General features: G+C 38.9%; 1 protein-coding gene across 2 annotated transcripts in view; it reads right to left on the bottom strand.

The window, feature by feature from the left end:
• The window catches only part of LOC137284924 (regulator of G-protein signaling 7-like), an 89,932-nt gene that overhangs the window by 27,253 nt on the left and 42,765 nt on the right, over positions 1 to 19,914 (bottom strand). For both annotated transcript variants that reach the window (XM_067816973.1, XM_067816974.1), the window contains exons 2-10: positions 17,733 to 17,829; positions 16,809 to 16,975; positions 16,133 to 16,184; positions 15,650 to 15,714; positions 15,042 to 15,118; positions 13,259 to 13,340; positions 12,560 to 12,658; positions 9,588 to 9,649; positions 8,261 to 8,374 (exon numbers count right to left, since the gene is read on the bottom strand). In XM_067816973.1, coding sequence (XP_067673074.1) covers positions 8,261 to 8,374; positions 9,588 to 9,649; positions 12,560 to 12,658; positions 13,259 to 13,340; positions 15,042 to 15,118; positions 15,650 to 15,714; positions 16,133 to 16,184; positions 16,809 to 16,975; positions 17,733 to 17,829 — 815 coding nt within the window. The remainder of the gene's footprint in view (positions 1 to 8,260; positions 8,375 to 9,587; positions 9,650 to 12,559; positions 12,659 to 13,258; positions 13,341 to 15,041; positions 15,119 to 15,649; positions 15,715 to 16,132; positions 16,185 to 16,808; positions 16,976 to 17,732; positions 17,830 to 19,914) is intronic.

The raw sequence follows: 19,914 nt of genomic DNA, 5'->3' as shown, positions 1-19,914 counted from the left end.
AAGTTTTTCAGTACCAGAATATGACATTAACGTCCAACCAAGGTTCTTTGAACAGGAACATTATAGTAACCTACCCTCTAGGTTCTGAGTCCAGGAATATGACAGTTACCTACCATCAAGGTTCTCAGAACAGAAATAAGACAGTTACCAACATCCAAGGTTCTCGTAACAGGAATATGATAGTACCTACTCCAAGGTTCTTAGTACAGGAATATGACAGTGACCTATCATCAAGGTTCTCTGAACAAGGTTCTCTGACATTAACCTACAACCAACCAGGGGCACGGTGGGCGAGATGGCTGATGGCTTATGATCCAGAGATGTTGAGGTGTAAGGATCGAGCCCATCTGTGACTGGGTTAAAAAACCTCGGAGTCAAATTTGTGTACAGACTCTTTCTGTGTTGTCACAACCCCAAGTGCACTTAAAAGAACCCATGAATCCATTGGAATATGACCCGATGGCGGCCACATAAATACGTGCATATACCTGATTGCAGGTACAGCAACATGCAGTAAACTTGCAGTCACAACATGCAGTCACAATCCATCCAGCTGTGATCTGGGTACCTTGTTAGCCTGAGTGGCAGCAAGAGTTGTATACTCCCCAGTGAGCTGAGATTGATAATACAATGTGATGCTGACATTGATATCCAATGATTGAGGGAAACAAATACCAGCGCCTTGAGCAAGCACTAGATGCATGGATATGTGCACTAAATAAATATCCTATCCTATCCTAACCAAGGTTCTTGTAACAGGAATAGGACATTAAACATGAACATGACATTAACCTACAACCAATGTTCTTGGAACAAGAATATGACATTAACGTACAACCAATATTCTTATAACAAGAACATGACATTAATCTACATCCAATGTTCTTGGAACAGGAATAGGACATTAGCCTACAACCAATGTTCTTGGAACAGGACCATGGCATTCATCTAGAACCAAAGTTCTCGAAACAGGAACATGGCATTAATCTACAACCAATGTTCTTGGAACAGGAATAGGACATTAACCTACAACCAATGTTCTTGGAACAGGAACATTGCATTAATCTACATCCAATGTTCTTCGAACAGGAATACGACATTAACCTACAACCAATGTTCTTGGAACGGGAACATGGCATTAACCTACAACCAATGTTCTTGAAACAGGAATATGACATCAGTCTACAACCAATGTTCTCAAAAAAGGAATATGACATCAGTCTAGAACCAATGTTCTCGAAACTGGAATAGGACATCAATCTACAACCAAGATTTTCAGAACAGGAATATAACACCTCTAAACGACCTTGAAGTTTCTTGGCACAGAAGTTAACATATATCCATATTACCTAAATTACCTTAATCTGAAAACAATCCATTAAATGATTGTGAAGTTAATGTTCAGACATATTTGATGATGAACATTTTACCCTTGTTCACAATATGTAATTTGTCTGGATTTAAACATTGAAACCAATAGTTTTCAAGTTGTTGGTTGAATTATTGAATTGCACCAATTCTTGGAAATTATTAAAACATCAAAATCAAAATTTGCTTTGCACCAGTTCTTTAGACAAAGTAGGTGGTCACCCAATTTGAAAACAATTTGTCCCACAGTTTTCATATTAATGGCTGAACATAAGTTACCTTCAGATGGACAGATGGAAAGATGGAATTCACTGGCTTAACTATAAAATTCTTGACAAGACCACTAAATACTATTGGAAAAGAAAAACATAATACAATCATATTTAGAGGGAAATTTTTAAAAAGACCACTGAAACTCACAACAAGACCACCATTTTGAAAACCTTAATATGACATTGGAGGAAACGCTCATAAAACCACTACTGTAAAGAATACTTTACACAGCTTGGTAACAAATCATAGGAAACCCTTTAAACCACCATGTGAGCAGCCTGTACTAATCCAAGAAATCCTGGTGATTATATCTTCACACTTCCATTGATCGTCCAATGCTCATATGAAGGCTTGTCACATCCTTACTTCCCAGAACTGAAACACTTGTTGTCACGAAAATTTTCACACCTTCGAAGACACCATTCTCATATATCTTACTCATCCTGTCTTCAACTGCATCCATCTTGAAGATTTCTTACAGCTATTCTTCTATTAACCGTCAATATTCCAATTAATTAGAAAACATGGAACATGTCCAAACAGCCATGAATCAATTCTTCTACTTACTCAGGTCAAACATTATTGACTTTTGAAAAGACGATTACTAAAATCCTTCCTTCCAATTTCTAATTATTTCCGAACAAAGCCACAAAGGCCTGCATCTGATATCCAACTTTAATGTCTTCATCCACCATTGTTAGCATTCCGTTTGGGTACGACGCCCTAGCATTCATGGTCATGATATATTCGTGTTTCAAGCAACTTAACAATGCATTTCTTCCTATGCAAAGTTTGATCTCACTTATATCAACAAAGGGAGACAGAAAAATGGCCATATCTCTTTATCCACATTACTTCAAGAGTAGCACACTGGGTCAATAAAACAGACAGCGCCTCCAATAGCAACCAATCAAAGACAAACTCTTGTTTACCATGGCAACCTGTGTCTGGGTAGCCAATGTTTATACCTTTCCTTTTATTTACTTAGGTGTGAAAAAACCTAGATTCTGTTATTTTTGACAACATGTTCTAACAATGCTGTCACTGGCACTGAGAGACATTAACAAGCCGCATCGATTTAACACTCAATAATCATGTGTCAATACGTCCTTCGGCCCAGATATTAATAGTTCCTGTGAGGTGTTTAGCTCTACTTTCTCCTAATTGTTATATATTAGAATTTTGAAGTGAAAATTCAGGGATAACTATCCAAGAAGTGCCTATGTGGTGCCCCATCTGACTATCTGACTGAGTTGACCAGAGACTACATTGGCACCACCTGGCTATCTAAGTTGATCAGTGACAACATGGGGCACCACCTGATTGAGTTGATCTGTGACTAAATGGTGCACCACCTGACTATATGACTGAGCTGATCAGTGACAACATGGGGCATCACCTGTCTATCTGAGTTGATCAGTGACAACATAAGGCAGATATGACTATATGGCTGAGCTGATCAGTGACTACATGGGGTACCACCTGACTAAGTTGATCAGTGACAAAATGAGGCACCACCTGGCGATCTGAGTTGATCAGTGACTACATGAGGCACCACCTGGCGATCTGAGTTGATCAGTGACTACATGGGGCACCGTCTGGTTATCTGAGTTGATCAGTGACTACATGAGGCACCACCTGGCTGTCTGAGTTGATCAGTAACTACATGGGGCACCACCTGGCCATCAGAGTTGATCAGTGAACACATGAGGCACCACCTGGCTATCTGAGTTGATCAGTGACTACATGGGGCACCGCCTGGCTATCAGAGTTGATCAGTAACTACATGGGGCACCGCCTGGCTATCTGATTTGATCAGTGACTACATGGTGACACACCTGGCTGAGTTGCTCAGAGGCCACACGGGGCTGACTACTGTAAATCATGAAATTAATGCGAACAGTTTATTAATGCGAAAAATGCGTCTGTACATGTGTCGCATTATTAAAATGACGCATTTCAGTCTGGGGGTGTACTTTTGAATAAACGGAAATCTCTTCCTTTCATTGACACTACTTAATACCTATTGACATTATTCATCGGCAAATTTTGTCACTAAGCAGAAGTGTTGACACTATACCAGACAACACAGGTCACTTTCTCATTACGGGTATCGCAAGTCAGTTATCACTGGTTACACTAATCACTGTCAATTGTTCAAAGTCATTGAGGCACATCAGCCAGACCGGACATTCTCCAGCCACGCAGGATCGTTTAGCGATCTTTGCTCACCTTTGCAATCGCGGACTCCATCCATTTGGCATGTAGAGGCTTCATCACACTTATTCGTAAATCCACAAGTCCTTTTTGGAACCTGTGAAATTGTCTGACACTTTGTTGGCATACCAATTAATAAATTGGTTCTTCATGGCCACCTTGAATTCACCATCAATTGTTGTCATAAGACAAGTAGTAGCAAGCAATCACGTGATCAAACATGGCAGCGTAATCAAAGCATCGTCAGCTCCATTCCATTCAATGCTTAACAAGTTCAATTCAGGTAACTAGTGTGTGGTAATAAGAAATGAAAAGAAAATGAACAACAAAGAATCAGGGTGTCACATTTTCTGATCAACACAGCTTCCTGAGCTCGCATTAATTTCATGACGCATTTTAGACAAGACCTTTGCACTCGCATTAAATTCATGACGCATTAATTTCATGATTTACAGTATCTGACAGAACTACATGGGGCACAACCTGGCTATCTGACTGGTCCAATCAGTGACATCAGATATCAAGTACAAAAATTTAAAAGAAAGCAAAGCGACAAATAATAATACTTTCCCTTCACTTATCTTCATGGGAATAGTTCATGAGTAGCATGGGGAATATGCCATTAATTAAAAAATGGAATGGTTAAAAACTCCATTTTCAAGCTCCCTAGTGAGAAAACTGATGAGAGGAGACAGTCAGTAATGATAGAGCTGCTTACACACTGGTCCAACATTGTGTTCTTTTCACTTACTTCATATTTCATATGGCGGCCAACTACACAATACATTCAAGGTAAATACGATAGGAACAATCCTGAACAATCAGGTCATGGAAGTTATCTCGGTATCATCAGCGTGTTCTGGATGTTGGTTACGGCACAAACACAACTAGACACTAACCAACTGTGCAAGCACTAAAATGACACTAAATTTATGGGTAAGGGAGTTTAGGTTTTGACCCATTTAGTAATATTCCAACAATAACATGGCTGGGTACAAAAGAACAATATATATTGTTCCCAAGGGGGAAATCGATCTCAGTGTAAAAGGCCAAACTTTCCTCGGGAAAACTTTGGCCTAGGCCAGACTTTCCCCGCCCTTGAATCAACTTTAAAGGCTACTTCTTTCCCACCCTTGTTCTGATAAATTTCAACCTTACTATTACGTTTGTAGAAGACCCTTTAGCTTAACAGGAAATTGATAAAATAGTTTTGTATCAATATGTATCTCTGTGACATGAGTAATAAAATATAAACCACTGGTAAAATAACCATGTTTGACCAAACACAATTCCCTATTTATGGAAAATAATGTAATCTTACAAAAATTATTTTTACTTTATTATACATTATTATCCATAGAGTGAAACATAACCGAGTACATAAAAATCATATGTTGCACACGTGTAATAAACCCTAAAAGGAATTTCATTTGTCAGTCATCCGACCATGACCTCCATGACCCCACTGGAATGTGGAACTACTTTTTTCATTCATAACGTTTTTCTACAAATTTACTATGAATGTTCAGTCTCGCTACTACGAGAACAAACCAATGAAATGCTATCAAATACAAAACGTTACAAACAAACAATTTTTCACACACCATGTTTATTGATATGAGATTTCAAGAAAAGGTAAAAATAAACTCGGCTCAATAGCAACAAAGGAAGCACACGTCACTGGCAACAAACGGCTAACTAATGCCCAAAAACATTTGACTCAGAAGTTGCAAGACAATAATGTAGCTCCAACGCAAATCATGCAAGTATCTGGACATAAAAATGCACAGAGTGTGAAGAATTATTCACACCTTTCTGACGCACAAGACTGGGGACGTGGGAAATCTGTTGTCTTCGACCGGCAATCAGCCTGCCATGTTTCCATGCTTGTGTTGCATGTCTTCAATCGTTTCATCATCAGCAGTTTGTCCGAAATAAATCTAACATCCCAATGCAAGTCGTACACAAACACATGCTCTCCTCTCAGTGACTCTTCTGACAACGAATAACTGTCCCATTAACATTGTTTCCCGTTATACAATTCTTACAGTTACTTAAGTTGATAAAGATTAAATTTCAATTCAATAAGTGTTTGCATTTTTTGCCTTCGTGCAAGAGTAGCTAGTCAATATGTCACGCTCTTTACTTAGTAGCATTACACAGGGAGTTTCACCACATCATCAACGTCATCGTCATCTTCACCATCGTCATCTTCGCAATCATCTTTGCCATCATCATCATCATCATCATCATCACGTACAGGTTATGTGACACAGTGTTGGATGTTGTTGTAGAAATTATTATTATTTAGCAATGTTGTGTGTGTGGCTGTTTGCAATGGTTTGTTTTACAAATACCAGCTTTTAACTTTAGTTTGGTATGTAGGAGGTGGAATGTGGGTGGCAAGGAGATCAAACCACCATATCTTGAAAAGTGATTTACAGCTATATATTTGATCATTTGCATGGGTAAATACTTCAGTATCATTAAAAAACGCTCCAGGAAGATACACAGTGCAAATCAGTGTATGCTGTGTCTGAAAGGCACGGTGATGTTGGTCAATCACCTCAGTGGTGAAGTCAAAAAGTTCTGAAGGTAAGACTGTGCAGGTCAAATAGCACAACTCAATCTCTGGGAATTCCAACATAGGCACACATCTAATAGATGCAAACCTCAACAACTTGGCCATAATGTTTCCTACATGTCACTGATAATATTTTCCTAAATTATATATATATTTAAATATATTTTGCCCAAAATTAAGTCAGTGTTCGATTGGGTTCAATACAGTTTTATGAATGTATCTGGTTAATATCAAAGGAGTGACTATTGGCAATCAGGTTTTTGGTGAAGTTTGAGAGTACTGGCGTGGTTCAAAATGAATCTGGGATATGCAATGATTGTATGATTTAGACAAGGGAGATAACTCTTGACAGGGAGTTGATGGGCTTGCTTACATGTATTTGTTTTGATACTGTGCACAGCAATACAAATGGCGGTGAATAAATCATAAAATGTAAGCAATGATGAAAGAGATAAGGGTACACTGACATGTCATCAACCAGTCTGAAAAGCCTGTGCTCATGACAATCCAGGTTAGAATGTGTTTTTGTAACCCATGCTTGTGAGAGTCTATAAATATGTGGTCAGGCTCGCTTACTTGGTTGACAGATGTCAAGGAGTCTTGAATGTGTAGGTGAGGTGAAATGGGGTTTAATGTCATACTAAAGAATGTCTCGCTCATATAACAATGTGCATGGACGTGTATGTGTGACTGCTTGTACTATCCCAAGCCGGTCTTATAGTGCAAGCTCACTGAGATACCATGTCGCAGTTAAGCATGACCACCCCACTCAGACACATTTTATCAGCTAACCAGTCCTTATTGTGCCCTTTAATTTCAAGCACCAGACAAGGACCAACAAGTGCCATATTTTAATGCCTTTTGGTATGAAGCAGCCCAGGATAGAACCCACAAACTTCAGTTTTCAAGGTGTAGGCTCTAACCACTACACCATGGAGGTGGTCTGACGCATGAAGGTCAATGCTGAATATCACTTACTGCACTGTCTATCTGAGACTTGAATGACTACAGAAGATCATACAGACGGAACAACAACCATACAAACCCTAGCTTGAACAATTTATCCATTTCGTCACCTCTAAAGAGCAGTGCAGGTTGCTTATGTAATAGTTATCATTCAAGCGCAATACATGTATGTGGTCAGTCTTATGCTGCAGTGTTCAATAGGATCAGTGTGATAACCATTGGTCCTATGTACCGATTTAGGCTAGTTAGAAAGAGACATGCTTAGTAAGTCCAGCATCACTGGAAAAACTGCCAGTCATATACATTAACAGGCAGATTTGGGAGAACCACAGTCCTCTATTTTCCCTTCTTCTCCTTTTAATTCCTGTGTTCACATACCTCGCTTAGAGAATTTTATGTGATCCCAGTCATGTTTTATATTCTGAACACCACCTTTTACCCTCAGGCCCCTGATAGAAAATGCCATGTTTTAATACAAAAAGAGTTCAAACTTCTTTTATTTCCACAAGTACTTGTCTCTTAAATGACTGTTAATTTTGTCTGTCTATTGTGTTGCTTTTTTGTTTTATTAACCTATATGTCATTTTTCAAATGTAACCATGTGAGCACTTTTGCATGTAAAAAGAGTTCCACTTGGGGTAATAAAGTATTGACACTGTCATCGTCATCAGGTAACTCCAAAAACATGACAATGATGTGTAAGAGATATTTCGACAATGCATACAATCATGACTGCTTGAGGGCTCTTAAGTCAAATATCCACAAGGCACATTGGCAGCAGACAACCTCAGCAGCTCATTCATAAAGAGAGATAACTTGGGATGAGGTGTGAATTCAGTATGCTTAACTTACTAGTCATCACAGTGCTCCCAGAATGTGGTGTCTTCAGATATCCAAGGGTTGGAGGGCAACACCGCAGTCAGGAAACTGTCGTTGTCTTGATACTGCTCATATCTCTGGGCATAGCTGACAACACAAAAAAGGCACGAAATTGAAAGTTTAAATTCTCAATGAAATGGTCAGCTCATATCAATTACTTTCCAATGACTGATGAACCTTACTAGTATGTTTCAGCAAATATGTGCTGGAATCTGTGTGATCATCTAAGGGTTCAAATAAACAACTAATCAAACAGATCAGCTTGTCAGTGTTTTGTTTTCTCAGCAAGGTAAGACCAATGCCATGGTATCATACAAAAAGGTCCAATTGTACAGCTACTTCACAGTATCAAAGAACAAAACATATCAAGTTTCACAAACTAGAGGCTGATAGCATCAGCACCAAGCACGCACATACAAACAGCCAGGTTGTTAAAATAACCATTTTATCCCAACTAGCAGGCTCTTACAACAGGCATTGTGTCCCGGCAGATAAACATACTCCGATCACAATTCACAAAATCTGTATGTTACAAATATCAAGTATGAGCTATAATAGACTCAGTCAACAACTTTCCATATATATCATAACATATATATCATCACATTCTTCATCTGTATGTTACAAATATCAAGTATGAGCTATAATAGACTCAGTCAACAACTTTCCATATATATCATAGCAAAGACTGCCAGAATCACATTTCAGAAATCAAAACCAGGTCTAACAGAAACCAACTCGAACGGTTTTAACATTTATTATATATAACAAAACCTATAAATTTCTATTTGTCATCATAACATCTGAAGTACTGGGAAGTTGTCAAAGACTTTATTACCAGTGTCAATCTCTATCACTATTCCTTATTCCAAATACCAAGGAAATGAGAATAACTACCAGGTTCTTCATGGCCTCTGTGACAACCTTAGTAGAGGCCAATTTAATTCTTATCTGATGGATTTTTGTCCTCAGAAAAACTAAAAGCAGTGGGAATTTTATTTTTTTAAGAAATCTCCAGACAAAGATAAACCCACAACAGTTTCCATGTTAACTATTTTGGTTTGTTTATATCAAATAAAAATAAAATGAGTGAGTAAAGTTTCACACCGATTTCAAGAGAATATGTCACATAAACATGAGGATTATTGTTTCAGTGAGGAAAATGAGTTTTCACTTTTGTTCTTATTTTTGACAAAATATTCAATCCATCTAAAAGCAAATATAATTGGTCTGGCCTTAGAAGCAATGGAACACAGACTTCACTTCCAAAGCAGCCATGTTTGAGAAGGTCTCATCTCACCTCTCAACTGCCTTCAGTGTCTTCATCCTACATCTATTCACTGCATTCCTCAGATATCGAACCTGCAAAAATATAATCAATACACACTTAAATCCATGGAATCCACTTTTAAAACTGCATTAAATATTCAAATATATCTTACGCCAAACACAAATCTCTCTGTGAAATAAATCACATCTGTGTAGAATAATTTGGCTTATAAAGTCTTAACAAGGTTAACCATTCATTCATAAATCACAGTGATGTAAATCTCTGTGTGACATCCAGCTCTATGTTTGATGGATGTCCTCATAAAGAATGGATGTTGCTGCTTCACTGATACTATCGTTAAACATATCTGATGTTTAAGTAGGCAAAGGTCCCACATCAACCCAAATTGTACAAAGGATATAACTTTCACATTATCACTTCAACATAATGCTCCAGGGAGCTGCAAAATTAAAGTTTGGGCTAGATCTGCATTCAGAGTAATTTGTGAACATCAGACAATATTTCAATGTAATTAGGTACTTATAGAATCATTGAATCAAATTTGAGGGGATTACAAAATGGTCTGAATTAAGTTTCCCTTGAAATGATTCTTCCTTGAACCTGCAGAGCTATTTCACCAGAGCAATTGCATAATCATTGAATTTATTACTTTAGTGAAGTTTTTTAACAGTTCATCTACTACTGAAATCTACTACTGGCTACTGAAATCAAAGTTAATCTCATACCAGCTATGGAACCAACAACTTCAACATTATTCATATTGCTTCAAAGAACATTACACGCTCACACACTCCTTGAGTCATGTTTTTTTTAACTCAACACTTTAATAGTCACTAGTCTCCCAGATCTTAAAAAGACGAAACTGTGGGTTAGCTAGATATGACCTATGGTGTCTACCCTTGTCCATAAGTTTCATGTCAGATTGCAGATCTATCACAGCAGTGATTCAATTCTGATAAAGTCCAAATATCCTTGTCAGCTGAAAACAAAGCATCTCAAAGCAAAACCTAATCCACCATGATGTTTCATCACTCTGATTCCTTTAACTATTATAAGGAAAGTATCATCACACATTAATTGGACTGAACTACCAACTTCAGCATCTGGTTCCACATCTGTGCTGATAGGATATAGATTCAACATTCAATGCACATGGGCTCAAATCAGCAAGACAAATATTGCCTGATACATTCACCATCTGTTGACCTGATATTGATAAATACACTTGAACACCAGTCCTGACATGTCTGTCATACTTGTGAGGGTATTTAGAAGTGGAATGCATAAGAACAGCAAGACATATGGATGTCAACTTCTTTAGTGTGAATAATACAACGTTTCAGAGGTATGCTTGTTCCTTATCACCTGATCAAGGAGACATCATATGCCCTGAAACATAGTGCTAGCCATACGAAAGAATACTATCCATACTTCCACATATCCTGAATTTCGCATTTGTGTGTGTTTACAAATAGATATATTATTACATTATCTACTGAACTGAAAAAAAGAAAGCTACCAGAGCAGCAGTGAGTGAGTTTTGTTTTATCTGCTTGCAGCAATATTTCGGGAAAATCATTGCAAGGAACATCAGAAATTGGATTCACACATTGTGCCCATGTGGGAAATCGAACCCGTGTCTTTGGTGTGAAGAGCAAATGCCTTAACCACTAGGCTACCCCACTGCCCATCTATAGTTGTATAAGAATACTACATCTATTCAGCGTAAGTCTCTCCCATCGCCCCAGTTTATTCATCCTCTTCCCACAGAGGTTACTCCTGTCATATCTTCCTACATAACCTCACTTCTAATACGGCCATATTCCTGTTCGTCGAGAAATCCCCTTGCGGCAAAAAATCGCAACAGGAATTATCTCCTTTGTTACTTTCCAATCAGAAAACGCGTTAAATAGACTTAGCTCCAATATGGTGGCCCCCGTGGAGTTGGTTCATCAACATGCAAAGTAAAGATTCAGTATTTCATGTTTAACTGAAAATCAGAAACTGGCAATAGAGAGTGCAGGGATCAATCACTGGGATGTGTTTATAGAAACAAAAACTGGTAGTGGCAAGTTTTCCGGATGCATTCGGAAATTACCGAGATCTTGCAAATGATCACTCTTGAAACAACGTCTCTGATTGCACAACTAAATCTCAACGCCTCCAATCGCGAGTCTTGAACACTCGCACCATGAAAGGGCCGTATTAGAACAGAGGTTACGTAGGAAGATATGACAGGAGTAACCTCTGTGGGAAGAGAATGCAGCTTATCATGCAACTACGATGTACTACACAAAAGTATTACTGATAACAGTACTTTCCACCTTGTGCACGTGTTGAAAAGGTTTTGGTGGGTATATCATATCTGCACTCTTGACTGGTTGACAGCTAACAGTGAAGCAGGCAGTTAAAAAATCTTCGCATATTGTAAGAGAAATTGTCCAGAAATTACAGAATATATCTGAGGTAGTACACTCAAACAATTTCTAAATGAAAGCAAACTGTGAGATGGTAATATAAACAATTCACAAAAGAGAGCCAACATGATCCTGAGACAGCCTAAACAAATGCAAGAAATGTTCTCACATGCTCATCATAGTTATCTCCCTTGCATGGCTGCTCTTGAATGGTACTTCACCTTCAGACACTTCCACACATGATTTACATTATAATTGCAAAATGTTCGACCCAGATGTGGATTAATTGTAAAAACATAATCCAGAGCTACACCTCTCTTCACACTGAAACAGGTATGGCAACAGGTGAAAGTGATTTCAGCTGAAAATCAGCTGGGGTCTAGACAGGGTCTAGGATCAATTGATTTTCATTTAAATCCAAGGATTTATAAAGCTTCATGGAAAATTGCCATCCCTGCTGATAATACAAAGTCTCTCCACTCTACATTTCCTCAAGACATTGCCTGATTAAACATAAAGAAAAGACCTGAGAAACATGACAGAGTATATAGTCAGAAATATTACCCGTTTCTCTAGAAACTCCTTATTATTTCTACGGTCTTCCATCTGTTTAATCATGAAGTATCTCTTTGGCCCTTCTTCAATTCCCCTCATCTGTCCTGGCTGTAGAAATGAAATCATCATCATCATCATCATCATCATCATCATCATCATCATCATCATGCAAAACACATGTTCTGTTGTTGTTCATTATAACAGTCACACATCCACTCTGTCCAGAGGTATCTGGAATATTGTCTATAAAGGTCTAAAAAGTGGCCAAAAAATAAAATCATTCACACAGAGGTGTGACTGATTGGATTGGGGCAGCATGTCAAAAGTACCATGATATATGACTAAACGTATCACTGATACTTCCTTCTGTGCACTGACAAAACAAATCCTATCTTCATGCTAAATATGAATGAACTAAGCTTATAACGAGGCTGCTATAACCACAGCTAACACTTGAAAGCGTGGTAGAATACCTTGAGATTTATGCTCAATCATCTGTAAACTCAACTGTAACACTTCTGAACTGATTTCATATTTTTTCAAGACAAGAATAAAGTTTGGTCACATTAAATGCAAACTAACTTGTGGATGTGTTTGTAGACAGTCATCACTGTCCTGGAGTGTGTTGACTGGAAAATAGTTTACAAACGTGTGTTAACAGGTTTCCTTACTATAAGCCATATAAATTGCAAAGTTGTCTCCCCTTACCGGTGGCCGGTGTATTCTCCAGAAAGCTCTTTCTTGACTGTCAGTGATGACTTTATCTGTCCTCTTCCTCTCTTTAGCAATTCTGAAACCATAAAATTCAACAAGCACGAAATATTTTTCATCTATGTTGGCTATTCTCCATATTAGCCAAACAATGGAATGTTGTGTAAACACAGTTATTTTCTTGACTGCAATATGCAGTATTTTACTTAACATGATCACTGCATACAGAATCAGATTGAATAGAATTTTAGGATCTTGACTAGGAAAATAGCACCTGAGTCTATTCTATCAGAACCCAACATCAAGACATACAATTCATTCCTAGAACTGACATTGGAAATACATAACTCCCAAAGAGTCCTAACAAAGAAACAAACTTGAGTAGTAATGCTATCTTCTGCCATAAGTATTTGAAGAATGGTTCTCTTATGTCTTGGATTCCCAACAGGAACACAAGCCTGCGAATAATGGTCTACTATGGACAAACAAGGACAGTGGGGTACTATTCTATCCATAAATCAAAACAAGGAGAGAGTATGAGAATTAGGATACTATCCTACCCATTGAATCCCTACAGGGAGACTGGTGTGGATACTTCAGACTGGCATGGATACTTCGGTCCTATTTTACAAAGCAATCCCTACAGGGAAACTTGCATAGATACTTTGGTCCTATTTTACAAAGGAATCCCTACAGGGAAATACTTCGGTCCTATTATACAAAGGAATCCCTACAGGGTGACTGGCATGGATACTTCGGTCCTATTCTACAAAGGAATCACTACAGGGAGACAGGCACGAATAATTCGGTCCTATTTCACAAAGGAATCCCTTAAGGGAGATATTTCGGTCCTATTTTACAAAGGAATCCCTACTGGGAGACTGGCATGGATACTTCGGTCCTATTTTACAAAGCAATCCCTACAGGGAAACTTGCACGGATACTTCGGTCCTATTTTACGAAGGAATCCCTACAGGGAGACTGACATGGATACTTCGGTCCTATTTTACGAAGGAATCCCTACAGGGAGACTGGCATGGATACTTCAGTCTTATTTTACAAAGGAATCCCTACTGGGAGACTGGCATGGATACTTCAGTCCTATTTTACGAAGGAATCCCTTAAAGGAGATACTTCGGTCCTATTTTACAAAGCAATCCCTACAGGGAGACTGGCATGGATACCTCGGTCCTATTTTACAAAGCAATCCCTACAGGGAAACTTGCACGGATACTTCGGTCCTATTTTACAAAGGAATCCCTACAGGGAGACTGGCATGGATACTTCGGTCCTATTTTACGAAGGAATCCCTACAGGGAGACTGGCATGGATACTTCGGTCCTATTTTACGAAGGAATCCCTACAGGGAGACTGGCATGGATACTTCAGTCCTATTTTACGAAGGAATCCCTACAGGGAGACTGGCATGGATACTTCAGTCTTATTTTACAAAGGAATCCCTACTGAGAGACTGGCATGGATACTTCAGTCCTATTTTACGAAGGAATCCCTACAGGGAGGTACTGTGGTCCTATTTTACAAAGGAATCCCTACAGGGAGATACTTTGGTCCTATTTTACAAAGGAATCCCAACAGGGAGACTGGCTGACATACTTCTGTCCTATTCTGTGAACGAATCCCATCAGGAAGACTGGCATTGTAACACCAAGTCCTGCTCTATGAAGGAATCACACCCAGAAAACAACTAATGTGGATACTACGTAACCCTTGGGGTATCAAGAATCTGCTGACTGTCATCAAAGACTGACATTCTCCTCACCTGACTTGGTCTTGTGCCTGCGTCTGGATTGTATCCCACTTATCACACAACATTTTTTGCAGTTTGATGTACACATTCTGCAAACAGCAACAACTCGTTAACTTAATTGACACTCATTTAGCACTGACTAATTCCAGCTATTACTCATCATTTTCCTCACAAGTTTTACATTCTAACTATATCAAGATAACCCCCATTCAAAATCACAATCCCCATTCAAAACCTGTGATTTATGAAAAACGTCCATTGGCTCCGAATCTGCAGAAGAAGGCAGTTAAGATTCCTCATCTGAACATGAAATTTCCCAGTATCTCGGAATGTATGAAAAGAAACAAACATTACGAACATCCAATTCTGAACAAAGTCTACAAAAGGCAGATAGTTTAGAATTCAAAATAAATCCCAAATAGTGCAATAACCCTCCCCTGCAGATAACTTTCCTCATTACTTTGTACTGAAATAGATTAACATTCATACTCAGTGTATATGATGGCAAATATGTCCCATTTCCCCTATTCTGCTTGGCACGTCCTCAGGAATACATTGTGACATAATTTTTATGCTTTACTTCTGAAGAAGACCTGGAACAGTCTTTGACAAAACATCACCTGTTCATAATCTTCCAAGCCATGTTTCTGTTTATTTCGCATAGATCGCTTGGTCAGATGGATTGCTGGAAAGGAAACACTACCATAAAAACATTCCAAAGGCTATCAATGATGAACTAAAAACAAACCAAGCTGTTTATGTTGACATAACTCCAAACAAGAACATATGCCACTCCAAACCAAACACTGACACAAGTTATCCCCCTTTCCTTAATCATCTTCATGGTCCATTAGTAAAACCAAATAAATTCTCAAGTGAGATATTTTTCATACAGGTAATTGTCAGCTTTTAAGGTAAAATTTTATCCAGAAAAAGGCTCCTATAACAAAAGCAATCTACTATGAGTTATGTCCCTTTGAGAAAAAATCACACTTTATTATATTTCCTTCCAAAAACAAGTTTTCAGATATTCAGGTATAAGTGATAGACAAATTACAACAATGCACATTTTGTTATAAACAGACACAATCAAGGTAACTCACCATATGTAATATTATCAGGCTCTGCATTATGTGAAGCCCAGTAGAAGGGACACTGAAACACAAGTCCAAGGTCACGTCATGGAAGCATTGAATACACATACCAGAATGACTTCTTTAACGTAAAAAAATACCAGGCCGACCACTACAGTGAAAGACTTAAAAAACCTGCTGTCTAAAGAACCTGCTGAGAATCTTTACATTTCTCACAAAAACTGGGGTGATGGAGTAGCATAGTGGTTAATTTTCCTTATGAGTACAATGACTTAGGGTCAATTTTTCAACCTTAGTAAAGGTTGCTTTGTGAAAGGAGCCCCAGGACATTTGGTTTTATACCATTTTTAGGAATCAAACATAAGCCTTTAGCATGATGAAAGAATGTTTCAACCACACCTCCTGTGGAATTTGGGAATTTGCCTTTCAAACCAGAGCTGGATGTCAATTTCTACAAGACAGACCATTCATTAATTGATGTCAGCTTGACTAGTACCACTTCCTCCAGTTCTTTATATCCTCGTTGTGTAAAGAGCATCATCGTTATATAAAGGGATATAGTGCAGATTCACATTCCTGTCTATACGGTCTAGATTTACATCTCATATTTCTTATTTCCCTGATGTTCATAATTCAATAAAAACAGCACATGAAAAACATCCTATATTTTCCCCCTCCTGCATACCTGGAACCTGTAGAGCGAGATGTCACCCTTGACGACGAGGGTCTTATTGTCTGTGATGGGGAAGAAGTAGCCATATTGACACAGCAACTGGGCCAGGTGCAGTGCCTCATTCACATCCTCCTCACTGATGTTCAAATGGTGCCGTAGCCATGTGATTAGGTCATAACCTGAAGCAGGGTAGTGAACAAGGTAAGTCACAAGGTCAAGGCCATTATTAAGCCCCTCATCAGTAAGTCAATCAGAATGAAAAATTTCTGAACCCTGTTTGATAATGTTGACTTATTTATGGTTCTGTGCATGGAACTCTGGTCACAACTCAGTTGAAGGTAAGCAATGTTGAGCACGGACAATCCTAGGATGGGTGACCATGTTTGGCACCTTACCTCTTGAGAGTTTCTAGGACTTCGGTCATGAACCAAAGAGTTTGTTCAAAATTGCCTCAATTCACCCAGCAGAAACTGGGTACCCACTGGGACAAGTCATGTGACTAATAACCTGCTAGCACCTCACAGGCTGCTTGGTATCTGGGGTACTAATGAGTTAGCAGTTTGAGCATGCAAGCGTGTGGAAAAGCATAATAGCCATAATTATTTTGTGCATGTGCCTAGTATATCAATGATCAGGTTAAGCGAAATCTGGGAAAGGGTACATCGAATGGTACGTCAAATTGTAAGGATTATGCTTTTAGAGACACTTTTTCACATTGGGCAAAATGCTCTGAGTGCAATTCCTACCAGAAAAAAATTCTGTCCTAATAACAGGCCATTTCATTTTGTATCTAATATTCATATGATCCAAACAGCATGTCCTGAATCCCGCTCAAAATTGGCAGTGTACATTATTAAAGGTTGCAATGTTTGATATCAGGCAAAACCTTCATATCTTATGATTTGATGCCAGTGTTCAGGTAGATGGGCCTCATACCTGTGAATACTGATGGAATGGTGGAGAGGAATGTTTTCTGACACTTGACTGGAACACCGGTTTTGGGGTTCTGCATCTCGAATATCAGCTTCTCCATCTGAAAAAAAAAAATGGATACATACAGACTGTGGTATAACTGAGTTATACACTACGATCTTAACCAATGACTGAAGGGACTGTTGTGTTCTGCAGTTGACAGTGTTTCTGTGTTATCTATTGAATAGTCAAGTGTGGTCATTTGAGTGAGTGAATTTAGTTTTAAGTCACTTTTAGCAATATACCAGCAATATCACAGTGGGGTCACAAGTAATGAGTTTCAACATGCAGTCTTGTGCTACTTTAGTAAGCAATGTCATAGTTGAGGAGACAAGAAGAAATAGGTTCGTAAAAATTATACCAAGGTGGGAATAGAACTTAAACCACAAAGTAATCCCACTGACAGCAAATACTTGAAACAGATCATAATAAAACAGTGGTTGAAAGCATGAGCAGCAATTTGAACCACTGGGATAGCCACCAGCATACACTCAAATCACCTTGGCTTTGTACCACAAAGTGATGATTGCACTAAGGTTATCAACTCCCATATTGTAACATACTTAGGAATGTCCTACTTTAAAGAAACCCTGCTCCTCCTTATAGACGGGGATGGTGGGGTAGCCTAATGGTAAGCATGTTTGGATCACGCCAAAGGCCCGGTACAATTCTCCACATGGGTACACTGTGTGGAGCCCATTTCTGGTGTCCCCAGCTGTGACATTGCTGCAAGTGACGTCAAACCCAACTCGCACTTTCTCGTCAAATCACATGACAAGTGCAGTAACTGAGAACCTAAAATACTACTCAAGCAACATCCTCTTAAGGACTCCCCTGAATTTGGGACACTCACAGCTGCCACACCGCTGTCCGTAACCAAGCACATATATCAATACAAGGATTAATTGTTCAATAATTGCTTAACCCCACACTCAGCAATATCCCAGAGGTCGGTAGGTAATAGAGCCTAGAATAGACAATTTCTGTGATTGACATCATCAGCATTGATTTACACAACTGGGATAAGATGACATGCATCAACCAAGCCAGCGAGCCAGACTATTCGATCCTGTCAGTCGCCACTCATGAGATGCGGGGTTGCTGAAGATCAGTTGTACCCAGATTAAGACATGGGTAGCAGACCCTGCAATGTCTGTCAAAATTGGACACACTCTTGTAGATGCAAAATATTGGTTGGCTATCTTGTCATTTTCAAAAACCAACAACATTAAGCCTTAGGCTCAACCTATACTGATGCAGCATGTGACATGGTTGAGATATAGAAGATACACAGGCAGTTATGATTGTATGGGTGAATATCAGAACAACCATAAAGTATGTCAATGTTTTAGTCACTGACTTCCAGCTTACCACAGATAGAAAAATCCAATACATTACTAATGGCCTATCAACTTCAAAGGTTACTTTCTAAAGAGCAGAATGGCAGCCATGATTGTTGAGTTAGTGGTCATGTTGGCAACCACTGTGCTGTAATCTGTAACGGATGAGTATGAGCACATTTATGAAATCAATACATAAATAGAATTCTTCTTAACTCTAAGCTTTAGTGTTTAGTTAAACTTTATGAGCAGATTTTGGAATTCTGCCAAGTGAACTGTCTGAGAGATAGGGCGCTGCAGGGAGCGATCTGATTCTGTATTGGGTATTATAAGGGAGTCAGTCTGCAGTTTGTATAGGGTGTTACAGAGAGTCTGTCAACAGTCCAGACTTCATAATATAGGGAGTCATTCAGAAGTTTGTATAATGTGTTACAGGGAGTCCATCTGCAGTTTGGATTTCATGTCATAGGGAGTCAGTCTGCAGTTTGGATTTCATGTCATAGGGAGTCTGTCTGCAGTTTGGATTTCATGTCATAGGGAGTCCGTCTGCAGTTTGGATTTCATGTCATAGGGAGTCCATCTGCAGTTTGTATTGGGTGTTGTAGGGAATCAGTCCGCAGTTCATGTGGGCGCTACTGAGAGTGATTGTGCAGATCATATGGCTGCTGTAGGAGTCTGTCTGCAGTTAATGTGGTTGCTAATAGGAGTCAGTCTGCAGTTCACATGGGTGCTTTGGGAGTCAGTCGGCAGTTCATGTGGGTGCTGTAGGGAATCAGTCTTCAGTTCATGTGGGTGCTGTAGGGAGT

This window comes from Haliotis asinina, chromosome 5 (genome assembly GCF_037392515.1).
Source record: "Haliotis asinina isolate JCU_RB_2024 chromosome 5, JCU_Hal_asi_v2, whole genome shotgun sequence".
Classification (NCBI taxonomy): Eukaryota; Metazoa; Mollusca; class Gastropoda; order Lepetellida; family Haliotidae; genus Haliotis; species Haliotis asinina.
The sequence above is the reverse complement of the archived record's forward strand: the minus strand, read 5'-3'. Positions and strand labels throughout refer to the sequence as shown.